The 27,627-nt window shown below is 55.6% G+C and overlaps 9 protein-coding genes across 9 annotated transcripts; 3 read left to right on the top strand and 6 right to left on the bottom strand.

Moving 5' to 3' along the window:
• Positions 1 to 387: 387 nt before the first annotated feature.
• TRIREDRAFT_58073 (uncharacterized protein) lies at positions 388 to 1,811 on the top strand (the record flags this gene model as incomplete). Its single annotated transcript, XM_006963273.1, has 5 exons — positions 388 to 442; positions 541 to 582; positions 665 to 1,200; positions 1,287 to 1,677; positions 1,738 to 1,811. 5 exons carry the CDS (start codon positions 388 to 390, stop codon positions 1,809 to 1,811), a joined length of 1,098 nt encoding a protein of 365 aa, XP_006963335.1.
• Positions 1,812 to 2,298: 487 nt separating this feature from the next.
• Positions 2,299 to 2,873, bottom strand: TRIREDRAFT_104651 (uncharacterized protein; the record flags this gene model as incomplete). Its single annotated transcript, XM_006963074.1, has 2 exons — positions 2,299 to 2,533; positions 2,674 to 2,873. The coding sequence occupies 2 exons, from the start codon at positions 2,871 to 2,873 to the stop codon at positions 2,299 to 2,301; spliced, it is 435 nt and encodes a 144-aa protein (XP_006963136.1).
• Positions 2,874 to 4,725: 1,852 nt separating this feature from the next.
• On the top strand, positions 4,726 to 7,003 carry TRIREDRAFT_120557 (uncharacterized protein; the record flags this gene model as incomplete). Its single annotated transcript, XM_006963272.1, has 2 exons — positions 4,726 to 6,561; positions 6,644 to 7,003. The coding sequence occupies 2 exons, from the start codon at positions 4,726 to 4,728 to the stop codon at positions 6,881 to 6,883; spliced, it is 2,076 nt and encodes a 691-aa protein (XP_006963334.1). The 3' UTR covers positions 6,884 to 7,003.
• Positions 7,004 to 7,063: 60 nt separating this feature from the next.
• Positions 7,064 to 8,296, bottom strand: TRIREDRAFT_120556 (uncharacterized protein). Its single transcript, XM_006963073.1, has 2 exons — positions 8,200 to 8,296; positions 7,064 to 8,145 (listed from the first exon to the last, which is right to left on the bottom strand). Exons 1-2 carry the CDS (start codon positions 8,243 to 8,245, stop codon positions 7,199 to 7,201), a joined length of 993 nt encoding a protein of 330 aa, XP_006963135.1. The 5' UTR covers positions 8,246 to 8,296; the 3' UTR covers positions 7,064 to 7,198.
• Positions 8,297 to 8,442: 146 nt separating this feature from the next.
• On the bottom strand, positions 8,443 to 9,757 carry TRIREDRAFT_75655 (oligomeric Golgi complex component; the record flags this gene model as incomplete). The annotated part of the gene is made up of 1 exon (XM_006963072.1): positions 8,443 to 9,757. Exon 1 carries the CDS (start codon positions 9,685 to 9,687, stop codon positions 8,443 to 8,445), a length of 1,245 nt encoding a protein of 414 aa, XP_006963134.1. The 5' UTR covers positions 9,688 to 9,757.
• A 664-nt stretch (positions 9,758 to 10,421) lies between these two features.
• On the bottom strand, positions 10,422 to 14,353 carry TRIREDRAFT_45775 (cytoskeleton assembly control protein; the record flags this gene model as incomplete). Its single annotated transcript, XM_006963042.1, has 3 exons — positions 13,885 to 14,353; positions 12,305 to 13,646; positions 10,422 to 12,226 (listed from the first exon to the last, which is right to left on the bottom strand). Coding segments are annotated over exons 1-3 (3,345 nt in total), but the record flags the coding sequence as incomplete, so codon positions are not given.
• A 2,009-nt stretch (positions 14,354 to 16,362) lies between these two features.
• Positions 16,363 to 16,650, bottom strand: TRIREDRAFT_34248 (uncharacterized protein; the record flags this gene model as incomplete). Its single annotated transcript, XM_006963032.1, has 1 exon — positions 16,363 to 16,650. A coding segment is annotated over one exon (288 nt), but the record flags the coding sequence as incomplete, so codon positions are not given.
• Positions 16,651 to 19,442: 2,792 nt separating this feature from the next.
• On the bottom strand, positions 19,443 to 25,047 carry TRIREDRAFT_104643 (uncharacterized protein; the record flags this gene model as incomplete). Its single annotated transcript, XM_006963071.1, has 9 exons — positions 19,443 to 19,484; positions 19,574 to 20,356; positions 20,409 to 20,480; positions 20,568 to 20,685; positions 20,770 to 20,864; positions 20,933 to 21,031; positions 21,970 to 22,383; positions 22,555 to 24,921; positions 24,970 to 25,047. 9 exons carry the CDS (start codon positions 25,045 to 25,047, stop codon positions 19,443 to 19,445), a joined length of 4,068 nt encoding a protein of 1,355 aa, XP_006963133.1.
• A 648-nt stretch (positions 25,048 to 25,695) lies between these two features.
• On the top strand, positions 25,696 to 26,828 carry TRIREDRAFT_58162 (alkaline phytoceramidase-like protein; the record flags this gene model as incomplete). The annotated part of the gene is made up of 6 exons (XM_006963271.1): positions 25,696 to 25,803; positions 25,865 to 25,903; positions 25,970 to 26,117; positions 26,188 to 26,327; positions 26,409 to 26,589; positions 26,650 to 26,828. 6 exons carry the CDS (start codon positions 25,696 to 25,698, stop codon positions 26,826 to 26,828), a joined length of 795 nt encoding a protein of 264 aa, XP_006963333.1.
• Positions 26,829 to 27,627: the final 799 nt, after the last annotated feature.

Genomic DNA, 27,627 nt, shown 5'->3' with positions numbered 1-27,627 from the left:
ATGTGAGACGCCGTTGACGGATGGTGGTGATTTATTGTGTCAAGGTTGAGTGAGATGATGTTGATGAACCTCAAGTGACAGCTTGGAGCTTCAGGTGTTGAGCGCAGCTGGGGTACGTACCTCAAGTTGGCACCAGGCTGGCAGCTGATAGTGCCTACGGGCCGAATGAGCTCCGAACTCCGTGCAATTGCAGGCAAGGTACGTACCATGCGGGGGCCTCGGGAAGTCCTTGACTGGATGAATTGAATTGGTGGGGGGAATGTCATGAAAGCTGCTGCTGGTCAGCAGTCTCTTTGCCAGTTGGAGGAGATGCTACTGACTGCCTCCAGCAGCTGCTCGAGTGACGAAGCCTTCTACAAGCTGCACATTGACCTCTGCCTGGACGCCATGGAGCACAACTTTGAGCCGTTGAAGAACGACCTGCTGCTGCGGGCGGCATGGGGTGGGTTTTTCTCTGCCGATTGCGCGCTGCGGAATTGAGAGTTCTCTCTTGTTGGACGGTATTGCTTATGCGTGTGTTGTTGTTGCGCCCATCGATAGGACAGACGGTGGAACGACCTCCCATGTGGGTGATGCGCCAAGGTATGCTGCGCTCTGGGATGATTCCGATCGATTTCCTTAGTTCTACAGACCCCGTCCTCTGACCAGATATTCTGTTTCATAGCCGGCCGCTACCTCCCCGAATACCACGAAGCCAAGGGCACCCGCGACTTCTTCGAGTGCTGCCGCGACGCCGAGGTCGCCTCGACGCTGACCCTGCAGCCGGTCGAGCGCTTCGCCGGCCTGCTGGACGCGGCCATTATCTTCTCCGACATCCTCGTCATCCCGCAGGCCATGGGCATGCAGGTTGAGATGGTGGACAAGAAGGGCCCGCACTTCCCGAGCCCGCTGCAGGACCCCGAGGACGGGCAGTACGGGCGGGTGCTCGCGGGTGACGTCGACGTCGCCGCCGAGCTGGGCTACGTCTACGAGGCCATTACCCTTACGCGGAGGAAGCTCGCGGGGCGGGTGCCGCTGATTGGCTTCTGCGGCGCGCCGTGGACGCTCTTCTGCTACATGGTTGAGGGAGGCGGCACGAAGCTGTTTGCGCAGAGCAAGAAGTGGATATACAAGTACCCCGAGGAGTCGAAGAAGCTGCTGGCCAAGATTGCGGACGTCTGCGTGGAGCATCTGGCTCTGCAGGTCAAGGCTGGTGCTCAGGTATGGGGCTCATCTCTGCTACTACATTGCTACGAGTATTGTTTCAATTTTTGTCGGTGGAAGCAGGGCTAACTGTGGCTTGCTAGCTGGTGATGGTGTTTGATTCATGGGCGGGCGAGCTGGGACCCGCGTCGTTCAAGGAGTTTTCAGAACCCTACCTCGCCCACATCGCGCAGAAGCTGCCGCAGAAGCTGCAGGAGCTGGGGCTGGACAAGGTGCCCATGACCGTATTCCCCAAGGGAGCCTGGTATGCGCTTGATTCGGCGTGCAACCTGGGCTACAACGTTGTCGGCATGGACTGGCTGCAGGACCCTGCCGAGGCTGTGCGGATCCGAGGCGACAGGAACATTGTCTTCCAGGGCAACGCCGACCCTGGAGTTTTGTACGGTTCAAAAGCCGCCATCACCAAGGCTGTGGAGGACATGGTCAAGGGATTCTGGGTTGGGAACAAGGGCTGGATCGCCAACCTGGGTCACGGTATGTTGAGCTATGATTCTGTACATGTGTCTTGTAACTTGCTGACGCTGCTGCTTCTAGGCATCACACCGGGGGTCAACCCGGACAACCTGAAATTCTTCTTTGAGGAGATTCACCGCCTCACCAAGTCATGAAGCGATAGCAAACCCAAGACAAAAAAATCAAAACCCAGAACCGAAAATGACAAAAGAGGCTAAGATGATCACAAACAACCAACTTTCAACTCAGCAGCGGAGTCGGACCATTGTATTGCATTGACCAAGGTGTACTGTAAGCCCTGTCTAGAAAGGAAGAACAACTAGGACCTCTCCGTACTGTTGATTACCGTGATGATACTGGATGCCATTTCCTGATTGAAGCCCACAAACAATTCTTTTCTTTTTCTTTTGGACCACCGAGAAGACTCCGTACCTTGGCGTAACCATATCATAATGCGCCGTCAAATACCACCAAATAATAATAATAAAAAAACAAGGCCCTAACACAAAACAAGACCAGAGGTATCTGAAGAAGAGAGGAGAAAAGACCCAGAGCGGAAAGACAAAAGAAAGAAGGGGAGGGAGATGCGCGAGAAAGCCGTGTGAACAGATCCAGCGTTTTCTGTCCGTAGACGCTCCCATTTCACTTCTTGCCAAACAGCCACCGCCGCTTTGTCGTCGTTGTTCCCTCGGCCTTGTCCGTCTTGTCGACCGACTTGTCAGAGGCCTTGTCCGACGTCCTCTCGGGGGCCTCGTCGATGGCCTGCTCGATGCTCCGGTTGCGCGCCAGCTCTTCGAACTCTTCCTCGCCCTTGAAGACGTTGCCTGCGCCGCCGCGGCCGCCGAGCTGGGCTCCGGCGCTGAGCCGCCTGGGTACTCTGGACAAGGGAACTGCGTTAGAAGCGTTTTTCTGGATTGTGTGCATGCGCCCATCAAAGTTACACAGAGAGAGGATCGCTTCTCCTCCCTGTTATTCGAGGGGGGGGGGGGGGGGGTGGAGGGGTTCAGCTGAACTTACGCCTGGACATCCTGACGAAGACGAGTCTCTTTGGGGTCGTCGTTCCTCGTCATGTTACCCGTGCCGCCGCGGCCGGTGGTGACGACGGGGGTCTTGAGGATGGGGGTCTCGAGGTCGGAGGCGTTGAGTTTGGCGGACTTGGCGGCGTCGGCCATGTTGCCTGCGCCGCCGCGGCCATGGGAGGCGAACTGGGCAGCCATGTTTGGGGGGAGAAGTGCTGAGTTGTCGAGTATTGTCTGGGAGCGCGGAGAATGATGTCTGACTGTGTATGTGTAGATGTGGGCGGCAGATGTCGCTTGGAGGCAGAAGGCGACGGTGATTTGAGGATGACGATGGTGTATGTAGGTATGATTCAACAGCCTTGGGAAATGGTGCAAGCGGGAGTTTGGTAGCCTTACAGCGAGTGGGTTTAATTACCTAGTGCTGTAAGGTTTAGTAGGGGTCAGCGGGTCATCTGCCACAGGGGAATTTTTTTCTTTCTTTTTTTTTTCTTAATCTTTTTTTTCCCTTTGGGTACCAGTGGTGCTATTTTCTGCTCTTCCCTCTCAGCGCTAGAACGGACGGGGACAGCCTTGCATTAAGCATAAAGCGAGCCCGAATGCGGCTTAGGGGGTGGCAGGTGATGGCCGAAGCCAGCTGATCACAGCGGTGGATAGTGCTGTAATATAGTGATTGAGAGGGTAAATTTACAAAGACACTGGGAAATGTAATGAAACTCGAGAGTAACATTACCTTGAACCTCTCGTTCCTTTCGCAACATACTTGGTCTTGAAGTCAACCATCACTGACCCCTTCAAATCCATTCGATCAAAATAGAGTCAGATGCACCTTCGAAATACCACCCTATCGTCTCAAAGCGCACCGATCCACACCCGGTGCTGCAGCTATTACTTGTACATACTAGTACTCGTCTTCCCTTGTAGAGTATTGCTGGGGGGGCACTGGTCTTTTGCTGGGGGGGCACTGACTAGCTAAACTTGGTATAGTAAAGGCCTGTGCTTACAGACCCACAGAAACTTCCTCTACCTTTAAAAATCTATAATAAATTCTAGAAAATTATTTTTAAAATTTTTATTTAATATCTGGGTTTTTTATATATAAAATATATATATTAAACTTAACAATATAAATTTATTAACTATATTAAGCTTAAAAATCTAATTTTAAGTTAAATTAGTATTTTTTAGCTAAGTAGCTATTATATAAGTATGCATTAAGGTAAATATAAATCTTTAATAAATAAGCTATATAAATATATAAAAAGTTACCTAATTATACTAAAGTATTATAAAAAAATCTATACTTAAATATAGCTTAAGTTTCTTTTAAAATTTTATTAATAATATAGCTTTAGAAATATTTAAAAAAAATATTTTAAGTATATATAGGTTTTAGTTAATAGAATAGTATTTTTTAAATATTTTTTTTAATTTTATTTAGCTTAGTTATAAGTGTTTAAAGATATAGAGTTATAAGGAAAATTTTCAGGTACTTTAACCAGTGCCCCCCTAGCAAAAGACCAGTGCCCCCCCAGCAATACTCTGTCTTTTCCCCTCCTCCTCCTCCTCCTCCATCTCGACTCGCCCAATCCTTCCCGCTTCAGCTGGCTGCCAATAAGCGCTAATCAACCTCCTCCCAGCGAAACAAAGAGCCTGCCTGATGAAGCCAACGCTGCAGTGCATGCAAGCGCCGTCTCTGCACCTGCAGCGGCTGCCTTTGGCACCCTGTGGAGCGCAAGTCACAGCCCAGCAAATGAGCCGCATCGACGACGAGGGCAGGTGCATGTAGTAGCTGTAGAGAGGCGGCTGGTGTGTGTTCCTGCCAAATCATCAAAATGGCATCGTCCCCTCACCTTCCCTCTCTTTTTCCCCCTCCCCCCACAATTCCTGCCTTGTGATTCTGCCTTATCGGCTCTTGCTTGCCTGAGCAAGCGACGTCTCCTTCGTCTGTGACTTCTTTTTCTGTTACTTTTTCTTCCTTTCTTCTCCTTCTTGTTCTTGTCCTCCTTCTTCTCCTTATATTTCTTTGTCGCTTTCAGCCTCCTCCCCCATCATGAGCAGCAGCCTCTACGACTCCGACGAGGAGTACCGCATCCACGTCGCCCGCCGCCAGTCGCCCCCCAACGTCCGCTATGTCCAGGGCCCTCCCGTGCGGGGAGTCCAGTATGGCAGCGGGACCGACTATCTTCGCTCCGAGCCTCGCGCCACAGCCATCGCCAGGCCGCCCTCGCGCCCTCGATCGCCGCCTCGTCTGAGCCGCGAGAGCCCCCGAGACAGCCGCGCAGCCCTGGGCGCCGCCGTTGCCTCTGCCTCTGCCTCGACCCCTGCCCCGCCTCCGCCGCCCGCCGCCCCGGCCCCCATCGTCATCAACAACCGCATCTACAATGAGCATTCGTCGGATGAAGACAGCGACGGCGGGCCTCGCCGCAGCCGCCGCACCGTCTACCGCCGGTCATCCCGGTCGCGCTCCCGATCCTCGTCCTCGGCGTCGTCCCGTCGCTCGTCGCACAGGATGCGAGAGGCCTGGGAGGCTGAGGTTGCTCGCCGTCAGCTTGAGGAGCTGCGCATGAAGGAAGAGCGCTCAAAGGATGAGCGTCGCCTCGAGAGGGAATACCGCGATGAGGCCGAGCTTCGCATTGCCAGGCAGCAGCTTGACGACATGAGAAGGCGTGGCGCTGAGGCAGAGGTGGAGAAGCGCATTGTCAAGGAACTCGAGTACAAGCGTCTCAAGGATGAAGGCGCTGCTGAGGAAGCTGCCGAGGAGAGGCGGCGGCTGGAGAAGGAATACCGTGAGCAAGCCGAGCTTCACTTCACGCAGAAGCAGCTCGAGGAGATGAAGAAGCGTGATGCCGAGAAGGATGTCGAGAAGCGTCTTTCTTTGCAGCTTGAGTACAAGCGTATGAAAGACGCAGGGGCTGCCGAGGAAGCTGCCGAGGAGAGGCGCCGCCTCGAGAAGGAGTACCGCGAGGATGCCGAGCATCGCTTCACACAGCGGCAGCTTGAAGAGATTAAGAAGCGTGAGGCCGAGAAGGATGTGGAGAAGCGCATCGCCAAGGAGCTCGAATTACAGCGCCTCAAGGAGGAGGAAGCTTTCGAGGAAGCTGCCGAAGAGAGGAGGCGGCTCGAGAAAGAGTACCAAGACAATGCAGAGCTTCGCTTCGCCCAGCGACAGCTCGAGCTCGTCAAGAAGCGCGAGGCCGACGCAGAGGCGGAAAAGCGCATGATGCGCGAGCTCGAGTACAGGCGCCTCAAGGAGGAGCAGGAGGCCGCCGAGGAAAAGCGGCGGCTCGACAAGGAGTACCGCGACGAGTGGGAGCTCCGCCACGCCAAGCAGCAGCTCGAGGGCATCAAGAAGCGCGAGACTGAGGCCGAGCTGGAGAAGCGCCTCATGAGGGAGCTGGAGCTCAAGCGCCTCAAGGAGGAGCAGGAGGCGGCCGACGAGAGGCGCCGCCGCGAAAAGGAGGCCCACGAAGCCGTCGAGCGCTACAAGAAGGCCGAGGCCGAGCGCATCGCCCTGGAGCAGAAGCGCAAGGAGGAGAACGACAAGGAGTACCGTCGCCGCCTGCACGACGACCTCGTCAAGTCGGGCCTCGACGAGCACGCCATTGAGGCCATCCTCAGCAACAAAAAGGTCACGCCCAAGCCGCCGGTCCAGGCTCCCGGTCTGCCCCCGGCTCTGCCGCCCGCCCAACATCCGGCTCTGCCCCCGGCGCAGCAGCTTCCGGGTCAACATCCGGCTCTGCCTCCCAACCAATACCCAACGCTGGCCCTGCCGGCGCCGCCGGCGCCAGAGCATCCCGTGGAGCGCCCGACGTACACTCGCATGTCGCGCAAGTACCTGTCGCTCGAGACGCTGCGGACGTTTAGCATCGACTACGAATACGACAATGTAAGCTTTCTGTTGCTTCCTTTCATGAAGTCGACCTATATAGCAGGGCTATCTTTGTGCTAATCAAACTCCGTTTCCACAGGACCCCGACTATGTTCTCATCAAGCGATGGGTGCCCGAATGGGAGCAGGACCAGTTCTGGCGGCACACGGAGCTCATCCGCGAGAAGCGCAGCAAGCTGCTCATGGTCGAGGACAAGAAGCATCACCACCACCGCGCCAGCAGCGAGACGGAGTTTGAATTTGTCCGCAAGAAGCACGACCGCAAGAGGAGCAAGTCGCCCGCGCTGCTCATGTACCTGGCCGGCGCTCGCCCCTCGTAATGACCTCCCCCCTTACGATGTTACGTAGTTCTTTGTTGCAAAAAAAAACATGTGTGCAGGCCGGAATGATTTTTTTTTCTTTTCCTGTTTTGCTCTTGATATAGTCCGTATGCTGTTGCTATATGATTTGATTTTTCTTTCAGGCTACCTCGCGTCTAACGAAGCAATAACAAAAAATACATGAATTGAAAGGAAGGAGAATCAGAGCAAGAAGAAACCGAGTGAAGAGCCCGTCATGTATAACATGCCCCCAAATTCATATCGTACATAAAATACATCGCCAAAGCCATATCGTACCTCGTACCTAGCCATACATCACACCGACTTGAGACTGCGCCCTGCACCGCCGTAGCTGGCGGTATACCTGCGAATCAGCTCCTCGTATATCGTCCACGACAGCGCAGAGCTCAGCGCCTTGCGGCTCATCCGGAGGGCCAGGCCGCGCCACAGCGAGCCGAAGCCCTCCTCCACCACCATCCGGTAGCCGGCGTGAAACAGGTTGCGGTACCGCTGCGGCTGGAGCTGGATGCGCGTCTTGCAGACGTCAATGGGGTTGGATATGGCCGAGCATGCGGCGCCCGCTGAGATGGCCGATACAAAGTTGACGGAGCTGGCGACCGACGCGGTCATGGCCCTTGAGCCCTCGGCGGAGGAGGAGGAGGAACGGCTGCCGCCGGACGCCAGGGATGCAAGCCTCTTCTTGAGCATCTCGTAGATGGACACGTACATGCCCGCATAGGGCCCGTCCCGGATCGCGGTGGCGCCAAAGCCCGAGAAGAAACCTCTGAGCCCATGGCTGCGATGAATGTCCCTCACGGCGGCCCACATGGACGGGTACGAATACAGGCTCGACTCGAAGCGGACCTTGATGACCGTCAGAGGCATCATGACAAAGCCGGCCCATGTCCGTGCCACGGCTCCCGCAACCAGATTGGCCGTGGGCGTCAGCGTGGGCAGGCTCGACGAGGCGCTGCTGGCGTGGATCCTCTGGCTGAAGGCATTGGACGTCTGGAGGAACTGGCGGATGGCGTTGAGCGATGAAAAGTACAGGGCTGACCCGAAGCCCGTGCGGAGGGACGAGGGCAGCGTCCCTCTCCAGAAGGCGCGGATCGGCTGCGGCGACTGTCTGAGCTCCCGCCAGTAGCCCAGCAGCGAGGAGGGATGCTGTCCCGACTGCTGCGTCCGCGTCTTGAGCAGATCCAGCGGCTGCAGCAGGACGGCCGATGCCACGCCAGACCCAAGGCCAAAGAAGAAGTGTTGCGCTATTGATGGGGATGAGACATTTCCTCAGAACAAGCCATTGCGAAGTTGCGCACCTGCCGCAGCCGATTTCGTCGTCTGCGATGATGCTGCTGTGCTCATGATCTCGTGGCCCGGCCCTTGCGATGCCTGCTTGAGCCTCTCAGCGGGTTGCTTGTTCAAGAGTTGTCGCCCTGTGTGTTCCACAAAGGTCTGAGATGACGCATTGGGCGCACAGTGCAGATTGCCGGGCGCCGCAGCTGTTTGCTTTTGCGTTGCTTTGCTTTGCTTTGTTGTGCCGCCTGGTCGATGTTTTCTTGTTACCGGTAATCCCCGATGACCGACTCCAGCCGCCCGGCCAGCAGCCTATGCCGCTTAACTAAATCCACCCACTCGCTGACTCCCACCGTGGCCAGCAGCATGCCAAAGTCGGCCCCCAGCCTGCCCAAGCTGCCGGCGCAGTAGAGCACCTGCGTCAGGATGCTCTCTCGGGCGACCTTGTCCTTGACGGCGGGCAGATAGAGGCGCAGCGGCTCGAGCAGCATGCCGACCAGGTGGATGGGGAACGTGGACAGCGCGGACGGCAGGGGATGGACCAGGTCGGGGCTGTCGGGGGCTGCGCCGCCGCCGCCGCCGATGTTGGTGTCTACGCTCTTGGACATGGACACGATGCCGAAGCTGTGCTCGCGGAACACCTCGATGAAGCGCTTGAGGAACCGCTCCGTGTGCTGGCCGGTGGTGGAGGCCCGTGGCTGTCCCGGCTTCCCCTGGCCGAGCCGCTCCTCCTCCGCCAGGAGTCGAAGAGGCTCCAGCGCATCCAGAGTGGCCGCGAGCGTGATGAAGCGGCATATCAGGAACACGGCGGGTATCATGTCCTGCGCCGGCGCCCAGGAGATGAGGTCGGGCATCGCACGCTTGAGCCACCCGACCGTGCGCAGCGTAGCAGCCAGCTTCAGGTTCGGGGCCTTGAGCGTGTTGATGAGGTCCGCGGCCAGTCGCAGGATAGAGGCCTCGGACTCGCTCAGCACGTGCGAGACCAGCTGCGAGTCCGGATACAGAGCCCCGAGCCGCTGGATGTGGCTGTAGAGATCCAACGTAGACGAGACGCCCAGCGGCGAGACGCTGGCCGTGGACGACAGCAGCGCAGGCACCTGCATGAGGTCCGTCAGGCGGTCCGCATTGTCCAGCAGCTTGAGCACCTGCCGGCGGCGCGCAATCGCCTTGCTGTCGCCGGCCTTGCTGACGCTGGCGGCAAAGTGCTCGACCTGCGAGTCCAGGCTGGAGATGAGGCGGCCCAGCTGCTGCGCGTCGCCCGCCAGCGCGGGGATGGACTCGCGCAGCGACGCATGGCTGTCGGCCGAGGCGACGACGGCCTTGTACGACTTCTTGGACAGCGCCTGAATCGAGAGCAGGGCCGAGTTGGACGCCTGCGCCAGCTGCTGGCGCTCTGTCGTCCGCAGGGCATCGACTGGCTGTCCGGCCAGGTAGGCGATGTAGTCCGACGTCGCGGCATCCAGCCTCTGCCCGTTGCCCAGGCCCAGCAGGTCCTGCAGTGCTTCTGCCATGGCGGGAGATGGAGGGCGCAGTGAGGTCCAGGCGGCTACGGGATATGCATTGGCTTCCAAGCGGTCATATAAAGGTGACGAGGCGACTGAATTGGTGATGATGATGGCCTGGTTGGGTTGAGAGAGAGCAGGAGTGAAGGGGGTAACAAAACCACGTACATAGATTGGATCGGTATTAGGTAGGTAGGTACTACCTAACGTACCTATATGGATAGTTGTCAGAGGTCTCCACTGGAAGTGACAAGACAGCTGGAGCCCAGGGCTGCACAGGTGCACAGCTGGAGGGCCGGCAAGCTAGAAGGGCCCCCTGAAAGATTTAGCGGCCAGCCCACTGAAGGATACTAAGGTCCATACCATACCTACCTACCTGTACTGTAGCTGCGACTCGACTCAATACCATTGAGCTTCTAACGATGTGGACCAGCCCAAAACCTCGTCTATTCCAACATGTCTTCGTATTAAAATTACATACAACTTGAAAAGAAAGAAAGAAAAACGTGTCTCTAGCTGTGCTTTCTACTCGTTTCGTGAAAAGGGCTAGATCAAGCAGGTAGTGTTTTGTTGGGTGGAAATCAGACTATATAATTAGCTATATATCACAGGTGTGTCGCCAGAGAGAGCCTCCCATCTAGAAACCGAACGGGTTGTCAGGAGCTACAAGAAAAAGGCATGTCGTTAGTTTGGATAGTTTCCTTCACAAAAAAAAGGCACAGAGGGATTTGAACAAACTTACTCGCTTGCGCCAGGTTGGCCCGGCGGCCGGTTGCCTGGGGAGTGAGCTTCTTCGTCTCTGGCGTGACGCCGAACCGGACGGGCGGAGGAGGCCCCGTCTTCTGCGGGACAAGAGGCTGCATGGGTGGCTTCAGCTCATTCGTAGCCCCCGTCGGCTGCGGCTGCAGACTCTGGAAGCCAGTCGGTTGTGGCTGTAGAGGCGGCGGGAGGAAGTTGTTGATGCTTCCGCTGCCAAAGGGAGACTGCCCCAGCCCTGGCTGGAAGCCGGTCGGCTGCGGTTGAAGCCCACCATACTGGCTCATGCGGCTTGGGTCAATATAGCCAGGGGCGCCGGTCATCATGGGCTGTAGGTACGGCGCAGGAGCTCCTTGAGGAAATGGACCCAGGCCTTGCGGCTGCGGTCCGACGTATCCCGTGAGCATTGGCTGCATGGGCTGCATGGGCTGCATGGCTTGCATCTGCGCAGCATATTGCTGTTGCAGCCGGGCCTGGGCAAGGTCGCTGAGGCTCTGTCCCGGCGGCGCAACTTGGCCCTGGACGAGGCCGGTGACCTGGGGCACGAGCGCGGGGGCAGCAAACATGCCCTGGGGGAGAGTCGTCTGCGGAGCAGAAAGGGGCCGCTGCGGCGGCGGAGGAACGCCAAGAGACCCCTGCACGGGCGGCGAAATGGACGGCGCGATAGGGCGTTGTCTTCCCAGTGTCTTTGGAGATATATGAACCCCGGTGAGAGAGGGCTGGACCTGGTTCGGCTGTGGCACCGTTGAGAAGAAAGCCGGGCTTGCTCCCAACGGTGGCTGCTGGGGCGCTGGTGCAGGTGCCTTGCTGTCGGTCACGAGAGGAGCCGCAGGTTGGGGCTGGGGCTCCGTCTTGCTTGGCTCCAACGGCGTTGTCAACAGCGACAGTTCCTGCAGGGAGCCAGTGAGCGCCGGAGGAGCAGGCGCAGGAGCCGGAGCCGGGGCCGGGGCCGGGGCCGCAGCGGGAGCCGGAGTCGTGTTCTTTGCAGGCGCCTCGGCCGGCGGCGCCGACGGCTGCGCTTGTGTTTGCTGCTCCTGCTTCGTAGGCTTCACATCCCAAGCGTCATCGTCGAATCCACCCGCCGGACGTTTGGGTGACTTGGCAGGGCTCGGAGGAGATGCCGGTTTCGCGGCCGTTTCGGCAGTGCTGTTTCCATCCTTGGTCGCGAACACGGCAGCATCGACCACATCGCCCGTCTGGACCGCAGGGGCGGGTCGGCCCTTTCTTGTGTTGTTCCGCAGAGCTCCGCCAGGACCAGAGAAGAGACCGCCGTCGCCGTCGCCATTGACCTTGTTGCCGCGCTCCCGGCCAAACTTGGCATCCAGGGTACGCATAACCTTGATGATATCTCCTTCCCGCAAGCCTAGGTTCCGCAAGACGCTGGCGTCGACGTCTGGCAGGACGCTCTCATCCATCGAATCTCTGGTGAACGCCTGGGCGTAGCGCTCACAGAGGCCCACAGCGACATCGCAAGAAAGGAAAAACTGGAACCAGTCGTATTCTGGCCGAGCCGGCTTGTCCACGGAAGCCCCGACAGCAGGAGCCTTCTTCTGCTCCGGAGGTTTCGATCGCTTGACGTCGGCCAGGGGTCTTTCGTCGTCCAGGGAGATGCCAGTGAGATTCTCGACGTACACGAGGTCCTCATGCGACATCTTTGCTATCGGTACGGCGATCTTGACGCCGTTCATCTTATGAAGGTGCAGTTTACCATCTTTGAGTCCGAGGAACTGCGCTTCGACACTGAATGACTTTGATCGATCTGTCCACACCCGGACTTTGGAGGGATCAGGTTCTGGGTGAAGGCTGTCAGCACATCCTGTCCCTTTTTTCTTGCCCCTGGACAGGTGATTCGAAGAAATCGCAAACTCACTAGACTTGTTTGCAGAGTGGCTGCCACTGTCGGTTCGTCCATTCTCTCGTCGAGGTCGCTGTTGTGCCGAAATGTTACCATCGTCCGTAGCTACGAGACTGCTACCTCTTCGAGGCAAAGGCGTTCCAAGGCCTACCTGCTGGGGCTCTCTGCTAGCCTTCATTGCTTCCTTGGTGAGCCGTATCTCTTCCAGGCGGTTTTGCTCAACCATCGACCTGGCGGGAATCTGGCCTCCAGACGGCGGCGTGATGGTGCCGGAGAACTCGATGTAGCTGCTGGGAACAACGCCTTCTTTGCCGTTTTTCAAGCGGCGAACCATCCACCAGTCCTCGCTCCGTGTGTCATCAATGATGGCCACCTCATCGCCAGCAGCAACAGTCACCTCGTCCTCGCCTTGCGCCATGAAATCGTACAAAATGGTTCCCTTCTTTTGACGCTTCTGAGACCCTGCCGCAATGATTTCCCGGATGCCTTCTGCTCGAGCAGCACCTGCAAGCTCACCGAGAGAGGCGACAATTTCTTCAGCAGTGTCCTTAGCTCCGGCATGAAAATCTATACTCTTGCTAGGGCGAACAAGCTCCATGAAGACGTGCTTGCCTTCGCGGGAGTAATGGGTCATCTTGTCGGCAGTCCACTCCTGAGGGGGGTCGTTCTCGGCTCTCTCGGGGGCGATGAGGATCGTGCCGGTTTGGAGATTGATGCCCAGGGTCGTTGGCATCTTCTTCTTCTTGCCCATGACCGACACCATCTCGTTGATGTTGTACAGGTGAAAGTTGCCGGGGATGAGGTGTCCCTTGGGCTGGGATTCGACGGTTCGCTCAGGCTTGCTGGGTGGCTCCGACGAGACGGAATACGCCTGAGACTGTGGGCGAGGCCTCGTGGGCAGCGCAGGAGACCTGATGGATTCCTCATCGGACAAGTCCGGCTCTTTGAACCTGATGGTCATTGGTTCCTTTGTGGACTGTCGATTCTGCATAACGTTGGCAATGGCGGCAGCGGGGTCTGCGGCTGGAGCAACGGCCGGAGCAACGGCGACGGGAGAGGCGGCAGCGGGCACATCTTCAGATAGGGGCGTGCTGTCGTCGGTGGTGATGCTCTGAGATGTCGGCCGCTGCGGTAGCGCTGGAGCTGCTGGGGGTGCCGGTGCGCTGGCTGGAGCGGCAGCCTGGAGCTCGATGTAATTTGCCGGGACGAAGCCGTACTCGCCGTCGTATCCAGCAAGGATCCAATCCTCGTCGCTGGTGTCGAAGACCTCGAGCGCGGCATCTTCGGGGAAGGACAGCTCCTCGTCGGTCTGGCGGGTGTACTCGTAAATGGCACGGGCGTGGCCCACGGTCTCGGCCTGGTTGCAAACGCGGGGGGCATTAGATTAGCATGCGCGCGCAACTTGTCGAGAGGTCGCGCGGGTGGACGCAGAGGTAAGGTGTGCAGAAGCAGCTCGGCCAGAGCCTGAGTACGGCTGGCGAGTTGAGGGTTGATGGCAAGGGTTGACGTTGGGGGGTCGTCAGACGTAGTTGATGGAACGGGGGAGAATGGGAGACACGAGGGCAGGAGGGTAGAGTAGCGAGAGTGCGGCATACCTTTTCAACGTAGTTGTTGGGGATCAGGCCCGTCGGCTCGTCCTCGTCGTCGGTGCCGGCCTTCTTCTTGGCCTTCCACCAGCCGTCGTCGTCATTCTTCTCGAGGATGTACAGCAGGTCGCCCGCCTTGATGGCAAGCTCGGCATCCTCGTTGGGCGTGTAGTCGTAGAGCGCGCGGTAGATGCCCAGGAAGCCCATCTTGGCCGGTTTGGTTGTTTGCCCCCCGTCTGGACGCAGGCCTCGGAGTGCGGATGGTTCCGACGCGCGGAGGGACTGGAATGGGCTCGGATCGCACTTCGTTTGCGTGGAGTTTCTGGGTAAGGCGAGGCAAGGTAGGAGTCGAGGGGAGAGAGGATGGGCTGGACGAGTACTACCGAGTACTGTCCTGAATGACGAAAAGCAACCTGAGCCAGTCCCGAGCAGTGCTAGCGAGTGTTCTCCATCCAGGTACCTAGTAGGTTAGTAGTCCCTCGATTGCGAAGGTAGGTACTGTTAAGGTAGGTAGGTATGTAGCAGTGCAGAGGTGCTGAGGCAGTAAAGCAGCAGTAGTAGTAGGTAGTTGGTAGGTAATGATGAACACACAGCGCCCGAGAGAAGCACGGAGTGACCCCCTGTCCACCAGGTTGCTTCTGCCGCAATATTGAGGATCCACTGGCAGCACTGCCCATTCAGTCAAGTCAATTCAATCTTCTGGGGGAGCCGCTCCACGTTGGGCTGCTGCCGGTGATTACAGCACCTAGGTCTTTTTGTGCCTAGGTATTATGAGACCTATGTTTGCTTAGTAAGCTGTAATATCACCGACTGGTAGGTAATTTCACCGAGACGCCTTGAAGTTCTCTTTCACTGTTCAAGCTACTACATATTGTTGAATTGCTGGGTGCCTGGTGTCTCAACATAGGTAGGCATTGTATCTATCTTTCTTGCACTCCAGTGTACAGCCTCTATGATATAAAGTCCACAGGCATTCATGTTGTTTTTATAGTACCTAAAGGTCGCAGCGGGAAGCAACTGAACTACCTACTAGTACCCCCAGTGCACTACTAGTAATAAGCCGCGATACCTGCCCAGTACCTCTCCGGATGTGGTGGAGATTAGCCTGATTTGCCCAGTCATTGTGGAATCAAACACGAACCAGTCAAGTCTAGCGTGTGTACCTGCGATATCGCGGGAGCTCACGTATGAACCTCGAGACTCTCCTTCTCTCACTGAAACCCAAGAACAAACCCATCACGGTATAAAGCAATACACAGTTGCAGACAGCGTATCGCCTCAATGTTGGATGACTGCCTCCAACGTCACTGCTGCATGGCTGAGTGCATTATCTACTATAAATAGCAGAGCATGGCAACTCTTCTCGCTTAGGGGGAGACACAAGCCAACAACTGACTGAGCTAACCTGCAGCTTCGCACTCCTTCTGACAGCTCTCTCAATTTCCCAATTAGTCTCCCAACCAGGCTTCTCTCGCCCTCTCCATCTGCTCAGCACGCTGGAATGCTGCAGATTTCCAATTGACCGGCAGCTCATCAAACCCTGCATGTATCCACCCCGTAGCTGTCACATCACATCATCGACTGCATGTCTGCATCTCATTTCCCTGTCTTATTCCGCACTACAACAACACTACCACAGATATCTGCCACGGAAAAAGTACACTGAACGGTGGTCAAAGCCAGCTGAATCAACCGCCCCCCCCTTTCCCCCCTCCCAAGTGAACTCCTTCCAGAACACCCCTTCTATGCAAGATACAGAAATAACACAGCACACACAACAAACACAACAAACAGCAAATAACAAACCAATCCGAACCCAACGCAAACCAAAAGCACATTTCGTCATATGCACTATGCACCGGTCTGGCACATCCAGTCCTCAAACTGACTGGGCTCTTCCAGCTCTTCCACCTCCCAGTCTCCCTCAGCCCCCCTGAGATACGCGTCATATGACGACGCTGGCATACTCAGCTCTGACAGCATAGCTTCCGTGCGTGACCTCTCGACAGTCAAGGGATGCCACTCCCCCTGAATTGCAACCGAGCAGCCAGAAATGTCATACACCATGCTGGGTTGGCATGGAAGAAGTGAAGGGTCGATGAAAACCTCCGCATAGCTGACGCCGTGGTGGTCCGCTGTGTCCTCGTAGAGACCGCACACTGCGGGTGCTGAGCTTCTGTAAGCTGGGCGACTGTCGTCAGATGGTGGTGGGTATGTTTGGAAAGGGGCAGGGTCAGCATGTGTGTGCTGCTCCTCGAGATACACAGCGGGATAAGCGTGCAAAGAGGGAGGGGTCCAGTAAGGGTAAGACGTAAAGGCCCTCATCTGGAGTGGCTGGTGCGCGTCGACTGTGTTCAGGTACACCTCACTGTCCGAGTGCGAGTGCTCATCGTACTTGGACGGGTTTGTCCTGTTGCGCTTTGCCACACCCCCCTTGACAGAACCATGGCCGTTGACGGGTTCCACGTCGCTGCCGTCTGGTGTCGGGAGAGAAATGGGCGAGTGCTTGTCCTCTCCTTTCTTCAAATGCAGGGGGTCGTACTTGTACTCGGGAAAAGCCTCGCCGTGCTTCCTCCTCTCGACGTCAGCTAGGTCCTTGAACGCGAGCTTGACTTCCGGTTGCTCCAAGTTCCTCCATGAGAGCCCGCAAATCGCTGACACCTGCTGATGGTTGTCCTTGCTGCAATACGCCTTGGCAATGTTCTGGTACGACCTGCGGTACAGCATGAAGGCGTTGAGGGGGCGCTTGATCTTTCCGGAATGGTTGTATTCTTCCACGCGTTGCTTGATGGTGCGGGTTGCAAAGGCTGCGGCGTCGGGGACGAGACAGTGAGGCAATTCGGCTGCAATGACCGAGAGCGGCCTTGTGAGGGGGCTGCTGCTCTCTTTTCCATCCGTGTTTCGCGATCTCCTCCCCGACTTTCGATCCTTGCTGGGGAGGCATCTCGATCGGCTCCGGGAACTGCTCGGTCTCGATGATTTGGACCGCTCCCGAGGGCGTCTCACAAGACTGACGCCGGCAAAGTCAATGGGTGACGTCTCCAATCCATATCGCGAGTTGCTCTGGAGCATGTTTTGTTGATGAGGAGCCTGGAAGCTGTTAGCATTCTTTGACCAAGAATTTTTTCCAAAGCCTACAAAGTAAAACCCACAGAAACAAAGGCTTGGTTAGAGTAAGGATAGCCGGGCATGGTGACGAGCGTCGAGTCGTTTGCCGCACCAAAGGAAGAATGACTAGGCAGAATTGTTGGCCTTGAGACGTCGTACTCCCGCTTGATGAGCTCCATCGAGACTTCAGGTAAGCAGATGTCGACGTGAAGAACGGTTCTTGGAGGTAGTTGTTTGTCTCGAGTTGTCAGTTTGCCAAAGTCTGGCGAGGCAAGTTATGCAAAGGATGTTGAAAAAGAAAAAGCAGGACGTGTATTAACGGCACATGAAGTCGAGTTCGTTTCTCTTTGATGGAGAGCGCTTTCATGGAGGGCCGACGGGATAGATGCATTAAATGGCATTTCGATTTTGATAGAAGAGACGGTTTGTTGTCTTTGTTTCCCCAGAATGACGGCCAACCCTCGCCCGCACCCCATTCTGCGGTTGACAACTTCGTCCCTGACGCATGACTCCCACGTGAAGGCTACAAACAAAAGAGCGTCAAAGCGTGTGCCGCATGCGGTATTGCGAATCTGGCAGCCTTCGCCTTCCCCTGGCCTCTTGGACCACTCCGCGGACGCTGCGACAATCCATTGGGCCCCAACTCAGTCGCAGATGGCCCAAAGCGACAGACTGCGGACAGCAGTGGCAGGCAGCCAATATCAGAAGAGGGATCAACGGGAGCGCATGTGGCAAGCGTCTGTCAAGCGCACAGGGCAGTTTCGAAGCGCTGCAGCTGTTGGAATGCTCGCCAATAAAAACCATTGGCCGTGCACACCCCGTGGATGCTCGAATGCAGCTCATCCGGTCGACAGTATCGCCGTCCCGCTGGAAGGGACTGGCTCCATTGGCCCATCCAGTCCCTTGGATGGAGTCATAGCTTGTCAGGACAAGCCGGGCCCTTGCATATCGCCATTTGGAAGACCGATAGACGAGTCCGCCTCAGCTGGTGCTGCATATCGCGGGCTGTTCCCAAATCAAACTTTCTTCTACCCGCAGATGAGCAGAGTGGAGACACGCAGGAAGTAAAATGACAGACGAATATTACCAGTGATTGCTTTGCGTAAGAGACATGGACAAGATAGATTGATAGTTACACGTGGAGTAGTCGAGTCGAGGCGGTCGATGATGTCGTCGCGATGCCTGTTGCGATTTGGACAAACCACCAAGTTGGACCAGCCATGTTCCCAACGCAGTCGACGCTCAAACCAATGAAGAAGAGCGTTCAATGAGCCAAGTGAACGGACAAAGATCCGTCAATGACTGTCCAAGGGGAAAGAGGGGAAAGACAAGGCGGCTTTGAAAGCTTCAGAGTTTCCGTTTCTGTTCAGCGTCTCCGTCTTTGAAGTGAGCTACCAACAACAGTGGATGAAACTCGACGTCGACTCGTGCGGAGCAAATCAGCGGCCGTCTTTGATTCGCTGCGTTTCCAAGGTTTGCAAGCGGATTGATGGCTCTAAAAATACCATTTCTGAGGGTGCCAGTTGTGTATTCGAACAGAAGTATTACAAAAGCGGGAGGCCATCACGACTAGGGTTCTCAGGACGACGATCAGCTGATGTTTGTAAGTGGCGCAGTTGATAATGGGTTCCAGTCTGTGAGACTGATGATAGGGCCCAGATACTGAGTCCCCGGTATTATACGCTGGCGTTGGTGAGCAACATTGGCTGCCGTAGGCACGCGTGACTTGAGTGAGAGAGTATGCGGTGTCATCCTGACATGCCCTTGTTCGGAGGGGTGAGAACTCGTAGCTGAGCGGTCAGGCGGTGAGTAAGTAAGTGATACTATCGCCAGGTTTGCTTCCGTCGTGACGGGTTTGGTCTAGGCTGGTATCAAGGCAGAGGTGCTTGGCTCTGCATGGCTATTCCTTCTGGATGGGAGTAGTGGCAGGCTCAGTGTTGCCGGCAAGGTTGAGCTTGGGTTCAGGAGAGCTCTTTGTAGGATGGATCACTGGTGCAGAATGGCTCTGCGGTGCAGGAGAATCCTTGGGAACAACAGGGCTCTCCGGAGCAACGGGACTCTTTGGTACAGGACGGACCTCTGATGCAGGACGGACCTCTGATGCAGGATAGCCCGCTGCTTTGAGTTGACTCTCTGTTGTAGGATGGGCCACTGGTGCTTTGAGTTGACTCTCTGTTGTAGGATGGGCCACTGGTGCTTTGAGTTGACTCTCTGTTGTAGGATGGGCCACTGGTGCTTTGAGTTGACTCTCTGTTGTAGGATGGGCCACTGGTGCTTTGAGTTGACTCTCTGTTGTAGGATGGGCCACTGGTGCTGAATGGCTCTCTGGTGCATGATAATTTTCTGGGGCAAGATGATTCTCTGGTGCAGTAGAGACCTTGGAAACATCTGGGCTGTTACTCCTCGGTTCCGCGTCAGGAGGGTTCTTTTGACGACAAGAGGCACAGATGAAATGGAAATCAGGGTGGTCCGCAGCGGCCTCGCTGATCCCGAGGCACCTGCTGTGCTGCCATACGTTACAGCTCTCGCAGGCGACGCTGTGCTTGCCGTCATCGACCTGCCCGTACAGGCCGCATGAGCAGTCAAATACCCACGCCTCCTCTTCCTCCTGCTTGCCCTGGGGATCGCGGCCATTTTCGCCATTTCCAGGCATCACATCTGCCACTGTCACCTCGCTATCTTCGCCTACAGACGCCGGGGTGCCGCTCTCGCCACGCCGGACACGGCGCTCCTCTCTCTGCTTCAGACGTTGCTCTCTGGAAGCGAGCCTCATTTCCATCTCCCTCTGGATCTTGGCCCTTTTCTGCTCCTCTCGACGTTGGATGGCGGCTGCTTCTCGGAGACGCTCTTGCTCAGCCCTTTCCCTTTCTTGCTGCTCTCGCTGCTCCGCCTTGGAAGCGATGCGACTTGAACGTTTCGCGTTGGCCATCAGGGCGAGAGTTGCCAGCTCCTTCTCGCGCCTCAGCTCCCGGCGGCTTCGTTCCTGTTCCTGCTTCTCCAGGATAGGCACCAGGTGGTCTCGCAGTTGTTTTCGGAGGATTTTTTCGTTCTCGTCTCGTGACTTGGCCATGCTGTCAACGAGCGCCTGGACTTCTGGAAGAGTCACTGCCACACACTCCCAAACCATGTCGCCCAGATGGGTGTCCTCGTAGGCCAGTTCGTGCCCTTCTTTGAGAGCATCGTTGACGGTTTCGTCTGCGGCGTCGTCCGGCTCGGATACACGTCGCCTTTTCCTCGTACGTCGAGACTGACGGCTGTTCTTGGAAGGGGCCGGTTTCTGGCTCGGAGGCGCTTCCGTTAGACGGTATACTCGATTGTCGTCGAGAACGTAGTAGGTGCGGTCTTCGCTGTCCCAGCCGTAGGGTTCGATCCGCTGCAACGCTGGTTTAGAAAATGTACTCATGGTGGAGGGGAACAATACGCACCCAGGTCGTCTGCTCAGTATCCTTTTGCTCCTTCATCTTCTCTCGAAGAATTTCTGGCCGAATCATGGCCCACTGCGTGAATTGTTGCATCACTCTGATCTATCAGATCATGGTCAATGCTGGTACCAAGTAAGAATCGGAGCTCGAGATGAACTTTACCTTGCTGAGCACATCAAACTCAGCAAAGCTCTTGGGGCTGTCATCGTCGCCGAAAGGATTGGTGTCCGGCGACTTCAGCAGATACTGTTTTCGAGCTTGGTCGTCGAACGATGCATGGCTTCATTGAGGCAGCGGTCGTTAGCCACCACCCTGGGAGAAAAGAATAGAACAGGACAAAGCATCCGAGAGTCGCAATACATACTTGAGACCGCGCTGCGAAGAGACCAACCGCAAGAGGGCCAGGGCGATGTCGTTGAGTCCCGGCGAATTCGGCTTGAGACACTCCGTCTCGATATACTGGCGCAATGGTCAGGATACAACTCGCGAGAGCGAGAAACGTGAGAAAAGGGAAATTTCCAGCTCACATCGACGTCAACCGCATTGTCGATAGAGGCAGCATCGCCGAATATGTAAATCCATTGGCACAAGTTGGCAAACTGCCACATGCTGCGGATGCGTTGAAGCTGCTCCATGACGTATATAGTAGCTCGATCGGTAGCGGCTATGGCCGAGGCAGCCTTTGCGATTTTTTTCTTTTTTCTCCTTTGGCTCTTCTCTTCTTCTCTTCGTCTTCGTTTCCGTTTAACAGCTCCTTATTGATAGACGCATCTCAGAGGATAAAAGGATGGATTGAAATTAGGGGGTGATTCCTAGACAAAGACGGACGAAGGTACCCAAGATTTCACACTCGACTGTGTGTGAAAGTGAAAATGGCATGTAATTGGAACCGCGTCTTTGCGGCAGCACGCGTCGAAGCTTTTAGCTAGGCGGTATGACGAAGGGGGTTTAGCGGCGTTGCACAAGCCAGGAACAGCTCTACTCGGGTTCTACTAGGCTTATTACTAAGCATACAACGAGTTCCTTTCCTATGTTGTTTCTGAAGAGATGGCGTTGAGGTTTCATCACAGTCGTCATCATAAGATAGTTCCGTTATCATCATAGTCTATTTCATATTACTCTTGCTCGATGAAATCATCACCAAAGTATATGAGCTTCACTCCGGTATGAAACAACACAATCTACTCCATTTTTAGCTGGGCATGTTTCAATCATTCACATTAGAGACAAGAGTGTGTCAAGTAGCAAAGCCATCAACAGCCGTGGGGCTCGTGAGATGCAGAGGCATTTCATTGGATCTATCTTCAAAGTGAATCTCTTGTAGTTCACGTTTTGATGTGTTAGGTAGCTGCCACAGTGGTTGCCGTCATGGAATCTGTAAGTTTTGTACATCACCAAACTTGGCAGAATCCTGCTTGTCGGCCGGAAATGAATCGTATAGTTGCCCTGCTTTTGAGCGCTGCTCAGACAAAGGTATTGTTCGACCTATCGGCTGTTTGGGAGCTGTTGCTGGTCGCCTCCTCGATTCCGATAGTACTTTGATAGACCGACCGAGCGCACCCACTGAACTACCAAAGTTCGGCTTGGAAATTGGCTGAGGGGTTGACTGTGGTCCACGGGACGTGTCTTGGGCTAGGCCTGGGCGGGATATCGAAGGATTGTCGCTCTTGCTCCAACGCTGAGGGGACGTGCCTGCTCGCATGATCTTGGGGCTCAAGTGAATGGGCACCGGACCTCGGGGAGTCGTAGACGATAGAGTGATGCGCCCTGTATAGGAGGGGGGCTTGCTTGGAGACTTTTGCAATCCGACATCTTCCGTATCACTAGACGTGGCCGAATCCTCGTCAGTCTCCCGCCATGAGGCCAAGGGCTTGGCTGATAGGGGTAAGGTCATGTTCAGCGGCCTGCCGGTCCAGCGCGTTGGCGTCTCAAGCTGCACGGAGGCGACGTCCTGCTTGTTGTGCCTGTCCACCAGCACCTGCCGACGAACTGAGTGTGTCCGCCATCCACTGCGACGGCCACTCGGTGGTTCAGCTCTTGGGGTGAACCTCAAGTCTTGTTCCGAGCGAGCAGCATCTCCGCCCAGGCAAACCTGTCTCCAGTGATGGAACGTGCGATTTCTTTTCCCACTGTATCTCTTCTGCTGTACCTTTGTCGCGGTATGGGCCTGCCCGCTGCGTTGCAATGACCAGATCGACCACGCTTTGAGGTATTGCCGTTGCCTGCGGGCAGCCCACAGCTCCAGGGATTGCATCTCCATCCGCTCGCGCTCTCGAGCAACGTCGCTCCATGCCGCCAAAACGGTTTGCGCATAATGCTTGTAGGCAGCTAGCTGAGCCTCCAGATCTTCTTCCGTGCGCGCCCTCCACTTCGTGAGAGCGAGCTCAGCCTGGCCATAGTAGTGCTTTGCATTGTACATGGTGACAACGTCGCTTTCCGAGGTCGCCTGGGCTGTCATGGCTCGCCAGTGATCCAAAGCCTCGTAGAATTTTCGCCGCTTTCGAGCAGAGGACACCTGTGTATATCTCATCATCAAGTACTGCCTGATCATCTCCTTCATCTGGGTTTTCCGTGCTTGCACAGCAGAGTCCATGATGGGCAATACCCGCGTCGTCACGATGAACAGCCTGGCTCGATCGCTAAGGTGCGACCGCTGCGCCTCGATGGTGCTGGACCGCTGTAGGGCACCCAGGAGAGTTGATACGCGGTATGACTTGAGGTGATTCGCACACAGGTTTCGCCGCCACTCCTCTTGCATGTAGTGTCTTCGCCAGCTTCCCAGGGCGCGCGTCACAGAAATGAAGTCCGCCCTCCATCGAACTGCCTGCACTCGTGAGGACAGCTTCCAATTCTCCAACGTCCGGCCGACGGTTGCAACCGCCAGCTTGTCACGATAGGCAGACGATCGCGCTCTGACCTGGACCTGATCTCTCCATTCCGTCAGACAACCAAAGAGCAGCTGCAGTGACCCGAGTTGCCTAGCTGCATGAAGCTGGCGACTATTGATTATGGTGTGATCTTGCAGTTTCGACAGTGCGTTGATGATGCCCTCGCGCCGATTGAACCTGCTTATGGCTTGCGTCTTGACGAGGTTGCTAGATGTGCTTACTTTCCATGCAAGCAGGGCCCGTTGCTTAGACTTCTTCTCCAACTTGCGGTGGTAGGCGAGGGCGACCAAGTGTGAGCACCATTGGTCACAGACGCGGGACGCGACCCGAGCACGATGTCTCTGCGCGATTGCTGATGCGGCCAGACTCAGTTGCTCTTGTTGATACGACACAGCGCGGTGTAGCTTCTGCACCGCCGTTAGAGCCTTGAGGTTCTCGATGATCGGATACCGGAGACTCGGCGCACAGCTCCAGCCCTGGAAGCAGCGAAAGCGAATCATGTGTCTTCTAGCTACGCCTTCCCGCTCCAGTCGCCCTGCGGTCCGGTCTGCCCAGTGGTTGAAGACCTTGCTTGCCAAGTAGATCTCGCGAGCTCGTGTTGCTCTTGTAAGCAGTCGCTCTTGATACAAACGAGAGAAGGTATGCTCGTGGTCGGACTGAACTGACGCTGGAGGTTCATCCCGATCTGTTTGCGCTGTCGGCTGGACTTCTTTTGGTAAGTAATGGGGGGGCCCTGCGACGTCTTCGCCTTCAGTCCTGTCGTTGTGCGTCTTGTTCTCGACCGTCTTTTTCGAATTTCGCTTCTCCTGCCTTGCAGCGTCCTGAGCAAGTTTTTCATCGTGTTCGATATCGCTGAACTGGATCTCGCCGTGATCTTTGACGCGTCTCGGTGGTTTGTCCAAAGTTTGAATATCACGTTCGGACTTCCTTTCTGCCGACTGGAGGGAGATGTCGGCTTGTGGCATCAACAGGCGAGCTTTTGGGTCATCGCCTGGAGCGTCGAGATCAATAGGTAGGTGGTCGAATAGCGGACTCGGGTAGTGATGATATGGATCACCGTGTCGCGTTGCAGTGGAGGAGATCTGGGCCGACGAGTACGACTTTGCGTCGGTAAGTCCAGGAGCATGGTCGACATCTCTCGCTTGGTAATCCTTCTTGCTGCTTGGCTCTTGGGCCTGAAGCTTCTGAGGAGCGGAGTCGGTTTCCACGGAAGTCGCGCTGTAGGCCCGGGGTCTCTTTGGAGGAGCGTCTTCATCTTCGTCGATGGGGAGGTCGTCGGGGTACCAACGATGAGTGTCTAGTGGCTCCGGAGATAGAGGGTGAGGGTGCTCGGCATAGCCTTCGGGAGAAGTAGTAGAGTCGTCGCTGAATTCCAGAACGATGCCTATGCGGCCGAGGATTGACTGAAACTTGTCTAGCAAGCTGCCGGCACCCTGTTCGCCGCCGACTCTGAATACAAGAGCAGAGAGATGATGGTCCGACTCGGGATCGATGCCGTGCTGGGGGAGGATTTCGTCGTAGGCCTTGAAGAGCGCGGCGGCGGGCAGTGGTTTCGGGCCGGGCGCATTGTCGAGGTGTTCTTGGGCGGCTGTGATGATCGCGTGTAGCACAGCAATGTCTGTCCCGGACTGTTAACCAACGAGCAGATACGGACGAGGCATGGTGCAGCGCCGTACCTCGATTAGAATAGTAGGGCTCCTGGCTCGGGATGCCGCGACTGGGCGATGCGCGGACGCTGTCGGGCCCGGAGCCATCGTCGTATTGAGATTGCACGGATGCCACTGCAGAACATGCTTGTGAGTTGGCTGTTTGGCGGGAATCGCTATTGTTCGGAGGCGGCGACTTACTCGAGATTGCTGGACACGCTCTTTGGCATTAGTCCATCATCGAAGCATCGCGACAAGGAGGATTCTCATGGAAGTCATTGGGCGCGAATGGCGCGGCATGAAAAAGCGTTGGATTGCCAGCGCAGAAGAAGAATGCAGGCCTGCCGCTTGCCGCTGGCCTCCAGGTTTGGGAGGACCTCCAGGTGCTGCAAATCACTGTACATACAGCCCTGTACGGATACGGAACCTGAAGGGTTAGCGGGCTTGCACCTAAACCTCAGGGCGCATGCGTCACAGCAACGGGGGCTGCATGTATCGGATACTTGCATCTGCTCCACGGACGCATAGATCGCCCCGGTTCCCTATACGGGCGATCTGCGATTTCAGAACTCGGCCCCACCTGGATCGAAGACGGCGGGAAGCACGGGAACTTGCGAAGGCTCCAAGCCTCTTCATCTTTCGTGTATTATATTTCTCATTTTCATCTTCCTTTTTCATTAGAGAGAAGTTCTGTTATTTCTGAATCATCTATCTACCTTTCCATATTCATATACTGGGCTGCTAAGTATCCTCAAAATGCCCCTATCCGCTATCCGTACGGCCATCTCATACCCATATCCAACCGCCAATCCCGGCCATGGATTCTGGGGCGAACAGACGTCAACGCTCAACTTTTGCGAAGAGGTGAGCTGAACCCGGCTTATCAGTTTCCATCTCATCTTGCACAGTGCTGAAAGATCTCAAGGATTATGCGTTGTCTTCGTATTGCGCTGAGCTTTGTAATGTGAGTAACGACACTCTGAGTTACCCTTCTAAACTCTACATGTTCTCTCTGTTGACACAACGGCAGACAGTGACAAACGCCATATTCATGTGGCTTGGGATAAAAGGGGTTGTGAATTGTCTGCAGCAGAAGCATCCGTCGATATTCCTCATCTCTTACCTCGGCTACATGGTGGTAGGACTAGGCTCCATCCTCTTTCATACGACGTTGAAGTGTAAGCATCGCTGCCCCATGGTGTCATCACTGAGCATACAAGTATAAGGACTAACAGACGACGCATGAAGATCCGATGCAACTGGTTGATGAGCTGTCCATGATATATACTACCTGCCTGATGATGCATGCCAGCTTCGCCTACTCACGCTCACGAACTTTCTCAGCTGTTCTGGGAATCGGCCTGCTTTCGCTTTCCGGTTCGATCACGGTGAGTGCTTCATATCTTGTGCATGAGTGCCGAGGAATCGGTGATCCCTGCTTCCGAACCAAGCGACTAAGAGAGGCCCAGGTTTACTACCACGTCACCAAGGATCCTGTCTTTCACCAAGTCGCCTATGCCTTCCTCACGGCTACGGTCGTTTTTCGGAGCATGTGGGTGATGGAGTCGCAGTTACGGCCTGTGTTGAGTGCTCGCGATCCAGAGGAGGCGGCCAGGGTGCTGAATACGATGTGGGCCATGATTGCTACCGGTTCGTCTCAATCCGTGGTCTGCACAAGCTGGCAAAGTATAGCTGACCCTTTTGAAAAAGGACTGAGCGTCTTTCTTGGCGGATTCTTGATCTGGAATCTCGACAACGTCTTTTGCTCCCAGGTGCGGCAACTGAGGCATGCTGTTGGACTTCCATGGGCCGTACTGCTAGAGGGCCACGCCTGGTGGCACCTTATGACCGGTCTTGGTAATTTGAACACTCCCATCATCGCACTATAAGTGTCATTGAGAGAGAGTTGCTAATCCGTTTTGCTAGGAGGTAATACTCGACTGTCCAAAATGCACACGAATCATATTTGCCCCTTTGAGACGTAGTACCCTAGATGTGTCTGTGTTCATGCCTGCTAACGACTGTTTCTAGCCTACTATTATATTACCTGGGGTACCTGGCTGCGGCATTGTCTTGCGGGACAGGGCAGCAATTACGTCCTCGTTTGGCCGAGGGTGCTGACGTCCATTCCGTATCTCAAGAGGGTAGAGGGCAGTCAAGAACAGGGCAAGAAAGATCAGTAGACGTCTCCTCGATGATGATGGCGTTGCACACATGCATACAGGATATACCGGACAGGTTTGGGCTTGTACTGGGCGTTTTTGATATGTTACTCAAGGGCCATATACACAACTTCTGATGCAGCAATCTTCAAAGGATATGTAACTGCAGAGAATCATCTACTGGTACTGACTACCTTGGACTCAAGATATCCTGGAGATCCGAGCTTGGTCTGGGAAACACAGTCCGGGTGGGATAGTGCCATGACACGGCCTTGGATCACTGGTGGGTCCGTGTGCGTCTGGAGGCCCAGGCATCAGCGCTGTATCAGCTGTATACTAGCAGCTCCTCAAGATGCCTTGCCAACTGTAAGTGACATGAGAGCTGGTTTGTTTCGATGAGCTCCAATGAAGCAGCAGAGCGATGTTATGATCCAGATATGAATACCTAGGCGGCATGTTCAATCAATATTCAGAGGTTCCTGCCTGTTCGGGATCTTCAGAACGCTAATGTGCCGTTGGATTAGTA

This window comes from Trichoderma reesei (assembly GCF_000167675.1).
Source record: "Trichoderma reesei QM6a unplaced genomic scaffold TRIREscaffold_4, whole genome shotgun sequence".
In the NCBI taxonomy this organism is placed as follows: Eukaryota; Fungi; Ascomycota; class Sordariomycetes; order Hypocreales; family Hypocreaceae; genus Trichoderma; species Trichoderma reesei.
This window is presented reverse-complemented; position numbering and strand designations above follow the sequence as displayed.